The 12765-nt window shown below is 38.8% G+C and overlaps 1 protein-coding gene across 6 annotated transcripts in view; it reads right to left on the reverse strand.

The window, feature by feature from the left end:
• The window catches only part of LOC126457624 (stimulator of interferon genes protein homolog), a 318836-nt gene that overhangs the window by 159259 nt on the left and 146812 nt on the right, over positions 1–12765 (reverse strand). For 5 of the 6 annotated variants that reach the window (XM_050094086.1, XM_050094087.1, XM_050094085.1 and 2 more), the window contains one exon: positions 11985–12032. The exons of the other annotated variant lie outside the window; for it this stretch is intronic. In XM_050094086.1, coding sequence (XP_049950043.1) covers positions 11985–12032 — 48 coding nt within the window. The remainder of the gene's footprint in view (positions 1–11984; positions 12033–12765) is intronic. 6 annotated transcript variants of the gene reach the window in all.

The raw sequence follows: 12765 nt of genomic DNA on the forward strand, positions 1-12765 counted from the left end.
ATTTCACAGCCTGCTTTGAGTTTGGACGGAAGCACCACTCTATCAAAGGTGAGAAAGAGAGTGCAGGTGGGCACTAAGGAGGAATCTATCTTTTCTATTACACAATGAATGGCAATAACACCCTGATTGGAGAGGTAAGATTGTATTTCGGCCTTGGTTACACTGTCGAGTAGCCTGGTGTAAATTACACCATGGGAAGAGTTCAAAGTTCTGTGGAACCCTGGAGAAGTGAGGCAGCAAGTAGTTGTGCTTGAGAATCAGAAGTGGTCTCCCAAAGCAAAGTGCCATTCCATAAATGAGAGCAGGATTTCACATGGCCAGCAACTGCACCTACCCTTTTCTGAATAATAAACGGATTTACTGTGCTGAAGCACTGACCATCTTCAGTACATTAGACCACGAGGAACAGTGGTGCAGCGGGAAGGGTCTTTGAATCATTAGCCTCAGTGCGTTTACATTTTGTAGAAGTGGAGTGGGAAGGTGATTGACTCATCACGAAGAAATCCCCCACGATTGCCAGCATCTCCGATGGTGTGCTCCTTCCAACTAGGGGCCGCCTTCACAAGGGGGCGCACCCGCCTTAGGTGATTGTTCACACCTCAGGTCACACCTTTCAAACACCTGACAGAGGGACCAATCGGCAATTTGGGAAGGTTACAGCTCAGGCAATCATCCCTCCCTGGGCCTAGCCTGTTCCAGGGGGTACATGCGATCCCTACCTGTCAACCCGGGGCTGGGAATTACGCGTTACCCAGTCACTTCTTATAAGTCAGATGCATGGGCCAGCCTTCACGAGTGCACAGGGAGGAAGAAGAATAAAGAGAGTCCTCAAATACTGAAGTGGGGGAACAAGAGGATAAGGGAGACAAAGAAAGGAAAAGGGAGCAAAAAACAAAGGTGAGACTGTTTGCACATCAGCAACAGAACACAGAACATTCCCAAAACCACCCCAGACATGTTCTCCAAGGGAGAGGAAAAAGAACAGCAAGAGGACAGAGATGCAGCACGGAAGGGAAAAAATGCTGCAAATGCTGGGGCCCCGTGGTAGCCAAGCACGAACCTGCCAAAGAGTGGCGAGCTCCCTGGGGGGGAGTCATTACACTTAACTTCAGTAATATGAATATGATGCACACTACCCCAGTAAAAGTAATGTCCACCATAAATCTTTAAAATCAAGAAATTCTAGTGGTTATGACAAAATACCAACAAAATTAATTCAACAGTGTGTTCCCGAGTTTAGTAACATATTGAGTGATCTGTCATTTATCAGCGAACATTTCCTGATTGGTTGAAACACACTGAAATTAAGGCTTTGTGTAAGAAAGCAGATAAAGAAATACCATCAAATTTCTATCCAATTTCACTTTTGCCGGCATTCCCAAAAATTTTAAAAAGCTTATATACAATCAGCTTCTTCACATTTCACAACAACTAATATACTGTCAAAACTGCAATAATGATTTCTAAAGGATTCTGATATTGAGAAAGCTATCTACACATACAGCGAAAATTTAGGCAATACATTGGCTACTGGTATATTCTGTGATCTGTGAAAGGCATTTGACTGCGTATATCACAATATTCATTTAAATAAATTGTAATATTATGGTGTAACAGGAAACACAGCAAAATTGTTCAAATCCTGTATCTCTGACAGGAAACAAATTGAACAATTAGGTAAGAGACATGTATTAAGCTATCAGGCATCATTCAACTGTGAACCAATTATATGTGGCATACCATAAGGTTCTATCTTAGAGCCCTCACTTTTTCTTGAATACAATGTCTGTTCAAAAAATTCCAGAACATTCATAATCTCATACCAATGGTGTATTGGAGCAATATGCAGTTGGCATCCATGCACATGCCTGTGTTTAATGTGTAACTGCCAGAAGTTTCACTGTTCCATGTCTGTCAATAATTGTTCAGTGCTGTAATGCATATAATGTTGTTTAGCACAGTTTGCAAATTTTGATATGGTAGAGTTAGAGGAGCAATGCATCTGCACTGAATTTTCTGTGACACTCAAGAAAACCTTTACAGAGACACATTAAAGGATGCAGGAAGCCTACTATGATGAGTGCTTAAGCCGTACTCAATGTTATGAATGGTTAACAGAGTTCAAAAATGGCCAGATTGGAGTTAAAGATGACTCTTGTTTAGGACACCCTTTGACATTTATCGACAATGCTCATCAGGAACATCAATGAAATTGTGCAAGCCAATTGAAGACTGACTGTCCAAGAGATTGCAGAAGAATCTAACATTTCAGTTGCATCATGTCATGAAATTCTGCCACAGCACCTTGGAATGCATCTTGCTGCCTCCATGTTCATCTCATGGCTCATGAGTCAAGACCAGAAAGAACTTCTCCTCGCAATTTGTGAAGAGCTTTTGGATTGCAAATGAGAACAAGGTGTTCCTTAAGAAAATAACAACTGGTGATGAGATGTGGATCTATGGCCATGATGTTGAGACCAAGGTTCAGTCTTCACAATGGGTTGGGAAAGGTTTTCCAAGAACAAAAAAAAATCTCACCACATCAGGTCAAATGTCAAAACCATGCTGATAGTTTCCTTTTACTTTGAAGGATTAGTTCATCATGAATTCGTGCCACAGGACAAACTGCTAATCGATGGTACTATTTGGATGTGTTGCGACACCTGTGAGAAAATGTGAGAAGGAAATGTTCTGAAATATGGCAAGACAATTCATGGCTCTTGCATCATGATAATGTACTAGCACATTTATTCCTCTTGGTGTGTAACTACTGAAAAGAATGAAATCACTGTGCTGCCTCATCCTCCGTACTACCCTGCAGACTTTTTTTTATTTCCAAAGTTGAAAACCACACTGAAAGGACAAAGATTTGCAACAATAGATTAGATAAAAGAAAATTCGCAGATGGCGCTTTGAACGATCCAGCAAGAGGTGTACCAAGACTGTTTTCAGAAGTGGGAATGGCATTGGGAGCAGTGTATCAATTGTGGAAGAGAGTATTTCAAGAGAGACCATGCACAATAAATAAAAGGTAAGTGCAGAAAAAATTTGTGGACAAAGTTTTGGAATTTTTTGAGCAGACCTCGCATATCGATGATCTTCCATTACTAATATTACCAGATGCCAAGTTTGTTTTGTTTGCAGATGATACAAACACTGCAATAAATAGCAAATCAAGTGCAGTCTTACAAAGATAGCTTAATGAAATTTTTGTGGACATTAATAAATGGTTCCTAGCATATTCTTTGTCACTTAACTATGAAAAAACACACTACAAGCAATTCAGAAATTGTAAGAGGTTCCCACCTGTATATGCCTAAAATATGATGACATGTGGGTAGATGAAGTGGACAGTGTTGAATGCTTGGGATTACAGCTTGATAATAAATTCAACTGGGAGGAGCACATCACAGAATTTCTAAAGCACCTAAACAAATCTCTATTTGCAAATGTTATCAGACACAGGGATATAAAAATGAAAAAGATGGCATACTATGCTTACTTTTATTCCATAATGTCCTATGGGATTATTTTATGGGGTAACACATCAAGTCAATCTTAAGTTTTCCAGGCCTAAGAACGTGTAATAAGAACTATTTGCGGCGTGAAAGTTTGTGTGAAGAATGTTTGCCGAGGCTTGTTTAGGGAACTAAAGATACTGACTACTGCTTCCCAATATATTTATTTCTCAACAAAATTTGCCATTAAACATATATCTCTTTTTCCAAACAACAGCTCAGCTCATGGAATTCTTTGGTTCGAAAAGGTGTCCATTTTTCAGGAACACACATTTTCAATAACTTGCCAGCAGCTATAAAAAGTTCAACTACCAATACAGTCCAGTTTACAAGAAGTATAAAGAGTTTATTGGTGGCAAACTGCTCCTACTCCACTGATGAATTTATTAGTGAAACCAATTGATGAGTGTGTGTTACTAATAATATTGAACAGTACAATCTGACTTCTGTACAGGTTCAGTCCAGAAACGTGATCATTGTAAACAAGTGTTGTAAAATGATATTTCTATTTAGTATTTATTACCTTTTAAATAAAATTATGTTTACATTTTTTGATTAATTCCACATCCATGACAATCATTTCACTTGGGATCTGTGGAAGGTACATTGGCATATTTGTTTTTCATTGTGAATATTTATTCTGTATTCTTGTTTTTCCGGCATGTTTTACATCATAAGGGGTCTCCTCACTAAGGATCAATTGCAATGGAAAGTACTCTAATCTAATCTAATCAATTCAGAAAAAGGTAAGGTCAAATAATTCGAAATGGGGGAACTACAGACCTATTTCATTGTTATGTTTGAAAGAGCTACATGTGATGAGACAGAAAATTATAATTCATCCCACATTGTCACCAGAAGAATTAATGTAGCTGGCATTCTAAAGGTCAGAGCACGGAATATGAGACTCATTAATTTTGTTGATACATTAGATAACTAGAAGAGAGAAACTTACTTTGAAGTTGGATACAGTGGGGATTAGTAAAGCCTGGTGAGATGCAGAACACAATTTCAGGTCAAGTGAATATTAACACAGAATCAAATATTACTGCAGGAATAGCTCTAATAAAGAATAAAAAAAAGTGGGACTGCAGGTGAGCTACCATGAACAGCTTAGTGAATGCATTATAACAGCCAAGGTAGACACAAAACCAATATCCATGACAGCAGTACAAGCTTATATGCCTACCAATACTCCACACAATGAAGAGAATGAAAGAACGTATGATGCTAGAAAATATATTACTTAGACTGTTATGGGAAACGAAAATTTTATTGTGATGGGGGACTGGAATTCAATAGCGTGAAAAGGAAGAGATGGAAAAATAATGGGAAAATATGGACTGGGAGAAAAGATGTGGAGGAGTGGCCACCTGGCAATAGCCTACACAGAACATAAATTAATCATTGCTAATATTTGTTTAAGAAACACAAAAGAAGGTTGTACACTTGGTAGAGAAATGTAGACATCAGTAGGTTTCAGGAAGATTATACACTGAAGTGCCGAAGAAACTGTTGCAGGCATGCGTATTCAAATACAGAGATATGTAAACAGGCAGAAAATGGTGCTGCAGTCGGCAATGCCTATCTAAGACAACAAGTGTCTGTCACAGTTGTTTGATTGGTTACAGCTGCTATAATAGCAGGTTATCAAGATTTAAGTGAGTTTGAACGTGGTGTTATAGTCAGTGCTAGAGTGACAGGACACAGCACCTCTGAGGTAGTGATGAAGTGGGTATTTTGCCATACAACGATTTCATGAGTGAATATAAGAAATCCGGTAAAACATCAAGCCTCCGACATTGTTGCGGCTGGAAAAAGATCCTGGGACCAACAATGACTGAAGAGAATCGTTCAACAACACAGAAGTGCAACCCTTCGGCAGATTGCTGCAGATTTCAACAATGGGCCATCAACAAGTGCCAGCATGCCAATCATTCAATGAAACATCATTGATATGGGCTTTCGGAGATGAAGGCCCACTCATTTACCCTTGATGACTGCATGACACAAAGCTTTACACCTTGCCTGGGCCCATCAACACCGATATTGGACTGTTGATGACTAGAAAGATGTTGCCTGGTTGGACAAGTCTCATTTCAAATTATGTTGGGTGGATGGATGTGTTCGGGTTTGGAGACAACCTCAAGATACCATGGAACCTGCATGGCAGCAGGGGACTGTTCAAGCTGTTAATGGTAATGGCTGGCTTTGTAATGGTGTGTGGCGCATGCAGATGGAGTGATATGGGACCCCTGATATGTCTAGATATGACTCTGACAGGTGACATGAACAGATGTATCCTGTCTGATCACCTGCATCCATTCATGCCCATTATGCATTCCGACGGACTTGGGCAATTCCACTAGGACAATGTGATACCTCACACATACAGAATTGTTACAGAATGACTCCAAGAACACTCTTCTGAGTTTAAATGCTTCCACTGGCCACCAAACTCCTCATACAGAAACATTATTGAGCATACCGGGGATGCCTTGCAACGTGCTGTTCGGAAGAGATCTCCACCCCCTCGTAATTTTACGGATTTATGGACAGCCCTGCAGGTTTCATGGAGTCAGTTCCCTTCAGCACTATTTCAGACATCAGTTGAGTCCACACCATGCCATGTTGTGACACTTCTGCATGCTAGTTTGGGCCCTACATGATATTAAGCAAGTGTACTAGTTTCTTTGGCTCTTCAGTGTAAGATAGAGACTTGGAAATAAAATTTTGAACTGTAAAATATTCCCAGGAGGACATATGGACTCCAACTGTAATTTATTACTTACACAATTCACATTAAAGTTGGAGAAATTGCAGAAAGGTAGAAAATTAAAGAAGTGGGATTCAGATAAGTTGAAAGAGCTAGACGTTGTTGAGAGTTTCAAAAGGAGCATTAGGTAGACTAACAATTAGCTGAAATTAACATAAGACATACAGCAGAAGATGAATGGGTAGCTTTGAGAGAGGAAAGTAAAGACAGCATCGATATCTAGGCAAAAAGACAGGGACCACAGAAATTCTTAAACAACAGAAAGGTATTAAATTCAACTGACGAAGGGGTAAAATTAAAAAAAAAATGAAACAAATGAAGCAGGCAAAAGAGAATACAGATGTCTGAAAATGAGACTTCAGCAGGTAAAAGACAGCAACGCAGATATTGCTAGAGTAGAAATGCAAAATCTTGCTTACTGTAGGTAAGATCCACATTTAGGAAACTTAAATGTGCGTTTAGTAGTAGTAGCAGTAGTAAAGACAAGTAACTGTGTGGACAAAATGGACAAGAGCTCAGATTGCAAGCCACTACCAAACAAAGAAAGGAAGGCTAAGAGATGGAAGGAATATATTATTGTACAGGGTGTCCCACTCAAACCTACCTGATTTCAAAGACCCAGGGGGAAAAAAAAAAAAAAACATCACAGTAGATACGACAATGAAAAATGCACGATATTGTAGAGCATCTCAAAGAATTTATTTATTTATCATCAATACACCTCTACATGTGAACCATTTGTAGCACAAAGAATATAGAGTCTATACTCAATTTCTTGCCAAGTTCTTTGTAACATTTCCTCTGTTATTGTTGCAATCACATTAGTGATACAATGTCTCAACGTAACAATATTGTCCACTTCGGTTGCATACACGCAGTCCTTCACAAATCCCCACATGAAGAAGTCAAGTGGCTTAAAGTCAGGTGAGCGTGGTCGCTTGGCAATGGGTCCCCCTATGCCCGATCCAACAAATGGGAAATTTCCTATCCAGGAACTTGCGAACGGCCGTTGACCAATGCAGCGGAGCTCCATATTGTTGAAAAATGATGTTGGGTTGCAAGTCTCATATTTGAGGGTACGCAAACTGCTCCAACATGTCCAGATACACTGACCCATTCACTGTTTGTTCCGCGAAGAAGAACGGTCCAACAATCCCGTAGTGCATTAGCCCACACCACACGTTTAGTTTAGGGCTATCACGAACATGTTCAATGACAACATGCAGATTTTGCGAACTCCAAAGCTGAACATTATGCCTATTAACCCTTCCTGATATATGAAAGGTTGCCTCATCTGAGAATTAACATCTTTCCAGGAAGCTAGCATCCATATCAATACACTGCTGCATACCCACAGCAAATTGTTGTTAGCGTGGTTTGTCATTCGGCATCAGATGTTGCAGAATAAGCATTTTGTAAGCACATACAAGAAGATGCTGGTGAACTACAAAATGCTATGTTGATAAAGGTACATCAAGTTGCTTAGATGCTTGACGAATTTACTTACGTGGGCTTATAATGTGCACTGCCAGAATTTTTCAGAACACTTCCTGCTGCCATAAACTTCCTATAGATCACTGCAAAACTATGGCCTATTGAGATGAGTTCCAATTTCAGTTGGCAAGAGCTGATAGTAGAGTTTGAATGTGGTGCAGATCCCATGAAGCCATGCACCCAAGCTGACAACAAGGCACCATGCAAGCTGGTTGTGACTTTATAATGGTGTGGGCTGGGTTTACATGGAATGAATTGTGTCCTCTGTTCCAACTGAACTGACCATTGGTTGGTGCAAATTGTTATGTTCAGCTACTTCAAGACCATTTGCAACCATTCATGGACTTCACGTTCCCAAACAATAATGTGCCATGTCAGCAGGCTACAACTGTTTGTGATTGGTTTGGCACCCAGATTACCCGACATGAATCCCACTGAAAATTTAAGGGACATAACTGAGAGGTCAGTTCATGCACAAAATCCTGCGCCGGCAACACTTTCACAATTATGGATGGCTATAGAGGCAGCATAGCTCAATACTTCTCTGCAGGTGACTTCCAATGTCTTGCCAAGTCCATGCCATGTCAAGTTGCTGCACTTCATCACGCAAAAGGAGGTCCGACATGATATTAGAAGGTATCCCATGACTTTTGTCACCTCAGCACATCTTAAACATTGCAAAAGAGAAAATATTAGAAGCTAATGAAAAGTGATGTTTTAGAAGAATGCTCAAGCCACGTTGAGTAGATTGAATAACTAATGAAGATGTACTGAATCTGATAAGAAACATCCTGAGTCATCCACAAATAGTTGATTTGGTTATGGAGGAGAGTTGGGAGGAGGTAAATTACATAGAGGAAGACCAAGACTTGAATGACAGTAAAAATGTTTTTACAGTATGCAAGCCACAATAGTTATGCTAAGGTGGAGAGATTTGCAGAGGATAGACTAGCCTGGAAAGCAGCATCAAACCAGTCTCCAGATGGATTCCCTTAACAACAACTCTCACTATTTATGCATTTGGCATCTGTTCAGTAGAAGTAGTTGCATTATCTGATGGGTTCTCTACTGGTAGACTCAGAGTTTCACCACTTCTACCAGTCTCAGGAAAGAACTGAGAATGGTCTCAGATCTCAGGCAGCTGACTACAACAAGTGCTCTCAATTCCTCTCTTGATGGCCTTCTTTTCCTGGCAGAACATTCTTTGAAACATACTTTTCATGTGGATATTTTATTCATTCCAATACTGTAGTAGTATTTCCCAATGAGGGACCATCATCCACCAAACACTAGAGCTGCCTACAATTAATAGAATCTTCCACCCCCCCCTCCCCTCCCCCCTGAAGATCACGGATCTCAACAAAGGAGAAAATGCTGCTCTTGCAAAAGGGCCAAGACCTACTGGCTGTGTCTCATTATCTGAGGGAGGCAAAGTCTCAAACCTATCCATTAGAAGTAAGGACATAGCCTTTGCGACATTAGCCACATAAAACTTTCCTCATAAAACAGTTCTAAATCCTGGAATTACCAGCTAGACATTACTTAATGACAGCTCGGTGCCAGATCGGTTCCCAAAACATGCCATGTATTACACATTTACATCTACATCTACATCTACATCCATACTCCGCAAGCCACCTGACGGTGTGTGTCGGAGGGTACCTTGAGTACCTCTATCAGTTCTCCCTTCTATTCCAGTCTCGTATTGTTCGTGGAAAGAAGGATTGTCGGTATGCCTCTGTGTGGGCTCTAATCTCTCTGATTTTATCCTCATGGTCTATTCGCAAGATATACGTAGGAGGGAGCAATATACTGCTCGACTCTTCGGTGAAGGTACGTTCTCGAAACTTTGACAAAAGCCCGTACCGAGCTACTGAGCGTCTCTCCTGCAGAGTCTTCCACTGAAGTTTATCTATCATCTCCGTAATGCTTTCGCGATTACTAAATGGTCCTGTAACGAAGCGCGCTGCTCTCTGTTGGATCTTCTCTATATCTTCTATCAACCCTATCTGGTACGGATCCCACACTGCTGAGCAGTATTCAAGCAGTGGGCGAACAAGCGTACTGTAACCTACTTCCTTTGTTTTCGGATTGCATTTCCTTAGGATTCTTCCAATGAATCTCAGTCTGGCATCAGCTTTACCGACGATCAACATTATATGATCATTCCATTTTAAATCACTCCTAATCACATACTGCAGATATGCACATTAATATCATACTTTTCTTATGAGTCATATACTTTACAATGTCAGGATTAATTTGTTTTCACAGCAGCAGTACTGCATAAGAGAAGACCTGTAATACAACTGGAAATAAATGGTTTGGGCTGGGTTAGTTGAATTTAAAGCTCTTGTTGAAACTGTGATTATATCTCTACATGTAAAAGGCAATGTCCTGACTGACTGACTGACTGACTGACTCATTATTTCCCAGCCCAAATCACTAAGGGCAGAAACTTGAAATTTGCAGAAGACGTGGATCTTATACTATAGGTATCATTCAAGGAGGGATTTTTCAAAATTGCAACCATACTGGGGTGAAACAGGGGATGAAGAGGTTTTTGAAAAATGTCACTATTAAGGCAATTTTGAAGATAGACCTACAAAAATTGATATTCGGTTTCTTCACCAGCAATAAAGAAATATGTGTTTCAGCATTTTTTGGAAATTTACCCAATGGGGAGCGAAATAGTGGGTGAAAGCTTTTTTTTGAAAATATATCTTTATTAAAGAACTACTAAAGTATTTTTAAAGCTACATCTATGAACACTGGTATTTGACTTCTCAATCACAAATAAAAAATATTTTTCAGTGTTTTTGGAAATTAAGCCCCTAAGGTGGTGAAATATGGAATTTGATTTTTTATGAAAATATGTCAATATGCAAGCATTTTTAAAGCTAAATCTAAAAATTTAAATCTGGCATCTCGGTTAGAAATAAAAAATTGCATGTTTCTCCATTTTTGGGAATTCAACCCCTGTGAGGGTGAAATAGGGGTTGAAATGTTTTATTAAAATATTCCATTATGAAAGCTCTTCTAAAGGTAAATCTTTAAAATTGGTATTTGGCTTCTTAGTTAGAGATGAAAAACTATGATTCACTGTTTTTGGAAATTCAACCCCTAAGGGGGTGATATATGGTCAGACTGATTCACTGACCCATCACTGCCCAGCCAAACTGCTAAGGACAGAAACTTGAAGTTTGGAGAGGATGTGCATCTTACACTGTAGGCATTGTTTAACAAGGGATTGTCTGAAATATTGCTAATGGGGTGAAATATGGGAGGAAAGGCTTTTTGAAAGTATGTCACTATTAAGGAAATTTTGAAGCTAGAACTATGAAACCTGGTATTTGATTTCTCAGTCATAAAATAAAAAATACATTTCACCAGTTTCGGAATTTTTGACCACTAAGGGGGCAAAATAGTGTGTGGAAGTTTTTTCCAAAAAATAAATAATTACTAAATAACTACTACAGGATTTGTAAAGCTAACTTTATGACAACTGGTATTTGACATTTCAGTATGAAATGAAAAAATTTGTCTTTCAGTGTTTCTGGAAATTCAATCCCTAAGGGAGTGCAATAGGGGATGAAAATAGGGGATGAAAATTTCTAAGAAACTATTTCGTTACATTAAAAAAAAAAAATTTAAAGCTAAATTTATGAAAAGTAGTATTTTACTTTTCAATTAGATATATAGAAAAATTTGTCAAGGGATGAAAGCTTCTATTGAAGTATCTCCACAAGAATGCAAAAAGCATTATTAACAAAAACTTTGGACTCCAGCTACCAGAATCACTTTTTGATCAGAAGTACATGCTTATGTGGCCTTAATCAGCACAAAAAGCTTAGGTGTTGCAATTTGTGAATAACATAAAAATTCAATTAAATAAAATCAAAACAAAAATCTCTGCAGGCCATACAGTCTATGTGAGCAAAATAATGGGTACTAAGCTAGTTTGCACATAAAACTTAGGTAAAGATTTATAAAATGCATCTTAATAAACATGAATCTGCATCTTTTTTCTTTTTAGTGAATATACCTCAACATCTGACACATAGAGTAATGTGAATCCTGACTAAATACTGGGAATTTAAATACCATTCTAGAATGGTCTAGTCAGCCCATGCCATCCTGCTCCTTACCCCATTTTATAGCAAGCAAATGAGGAAAAGAAAATGTGAATAACTTACACAATTGTAATGGTGAGCACAGAATGATTTCTGAAGCGGATAAACGTACTGAAACACACAAAAAAGATAACAAATGTTAGACTATATATGCCAGACATTCCATTTAAAGTGAAACAGAATGGAATGACAGAAAATTGGTAAAACATCTGCTCTTTAGACTAAAGACAGTCAAAACATTCACAAAAATTTCATGTAATTGAAGATTTTATAATTCTAGTTGAAAATTTTAACAAGTGTTTGTATTGTATTTCATGTTTCTAAATATGTGATCAGTGGCAGCCGGTTATCACAAGCTAATGTGCTACAGCACATTGTAAAATGACAATAAAATTACATAATTTCTCTTCAATGTGAGCCAAAAAGTGTACTAAAATTACACCGTTTCTCTTAGAATGTATGTTCATATGCAAATAAAATGGCTAAAAATATATTTTTAGTGCTCGCTCCATGATAATCTGAAACCAGTGTTGATTGCTGACATGATAGTCATTTGAACTATGATCAGTACAGACAAGGGACACAGATGTTTGTTTTTGACTGCACATGATCTGATGTGACATAATCCCTGCCAGCACTACGAGTTCTGTGTTGCTCACAGCACCAGGTCAGTATTTGCCTTTGAAACTGGATGTGGCTTATTGTGCAAGCATAGAGTATAAGGAATTTTTGAGGAGCCATTGCTGTAACAGCATTGTGGCTGTGTAGAGTAGTGCACGGACTAGTAATGCATGGACCTCGTTTGTTTCGTCTTGTTACTATTTCAATTCCTCATAATTTTAAA

This window comes from Schistocerca serialis, chromosome 2 (assembly GCF_023864345.2).
Source record: "Schistocerca serialis cubense isolate TAMUIC-IGC-003099 chromosome 2, iqSchSeri2.2, whole genome shotgun sequence".
Classification (NCBI taxonomy): Eukaryota; Metazoa; Arthropoda; class Insecta; order Orthoptera; family Acrididae; genus Schistocerca; species Schistocerca serialis.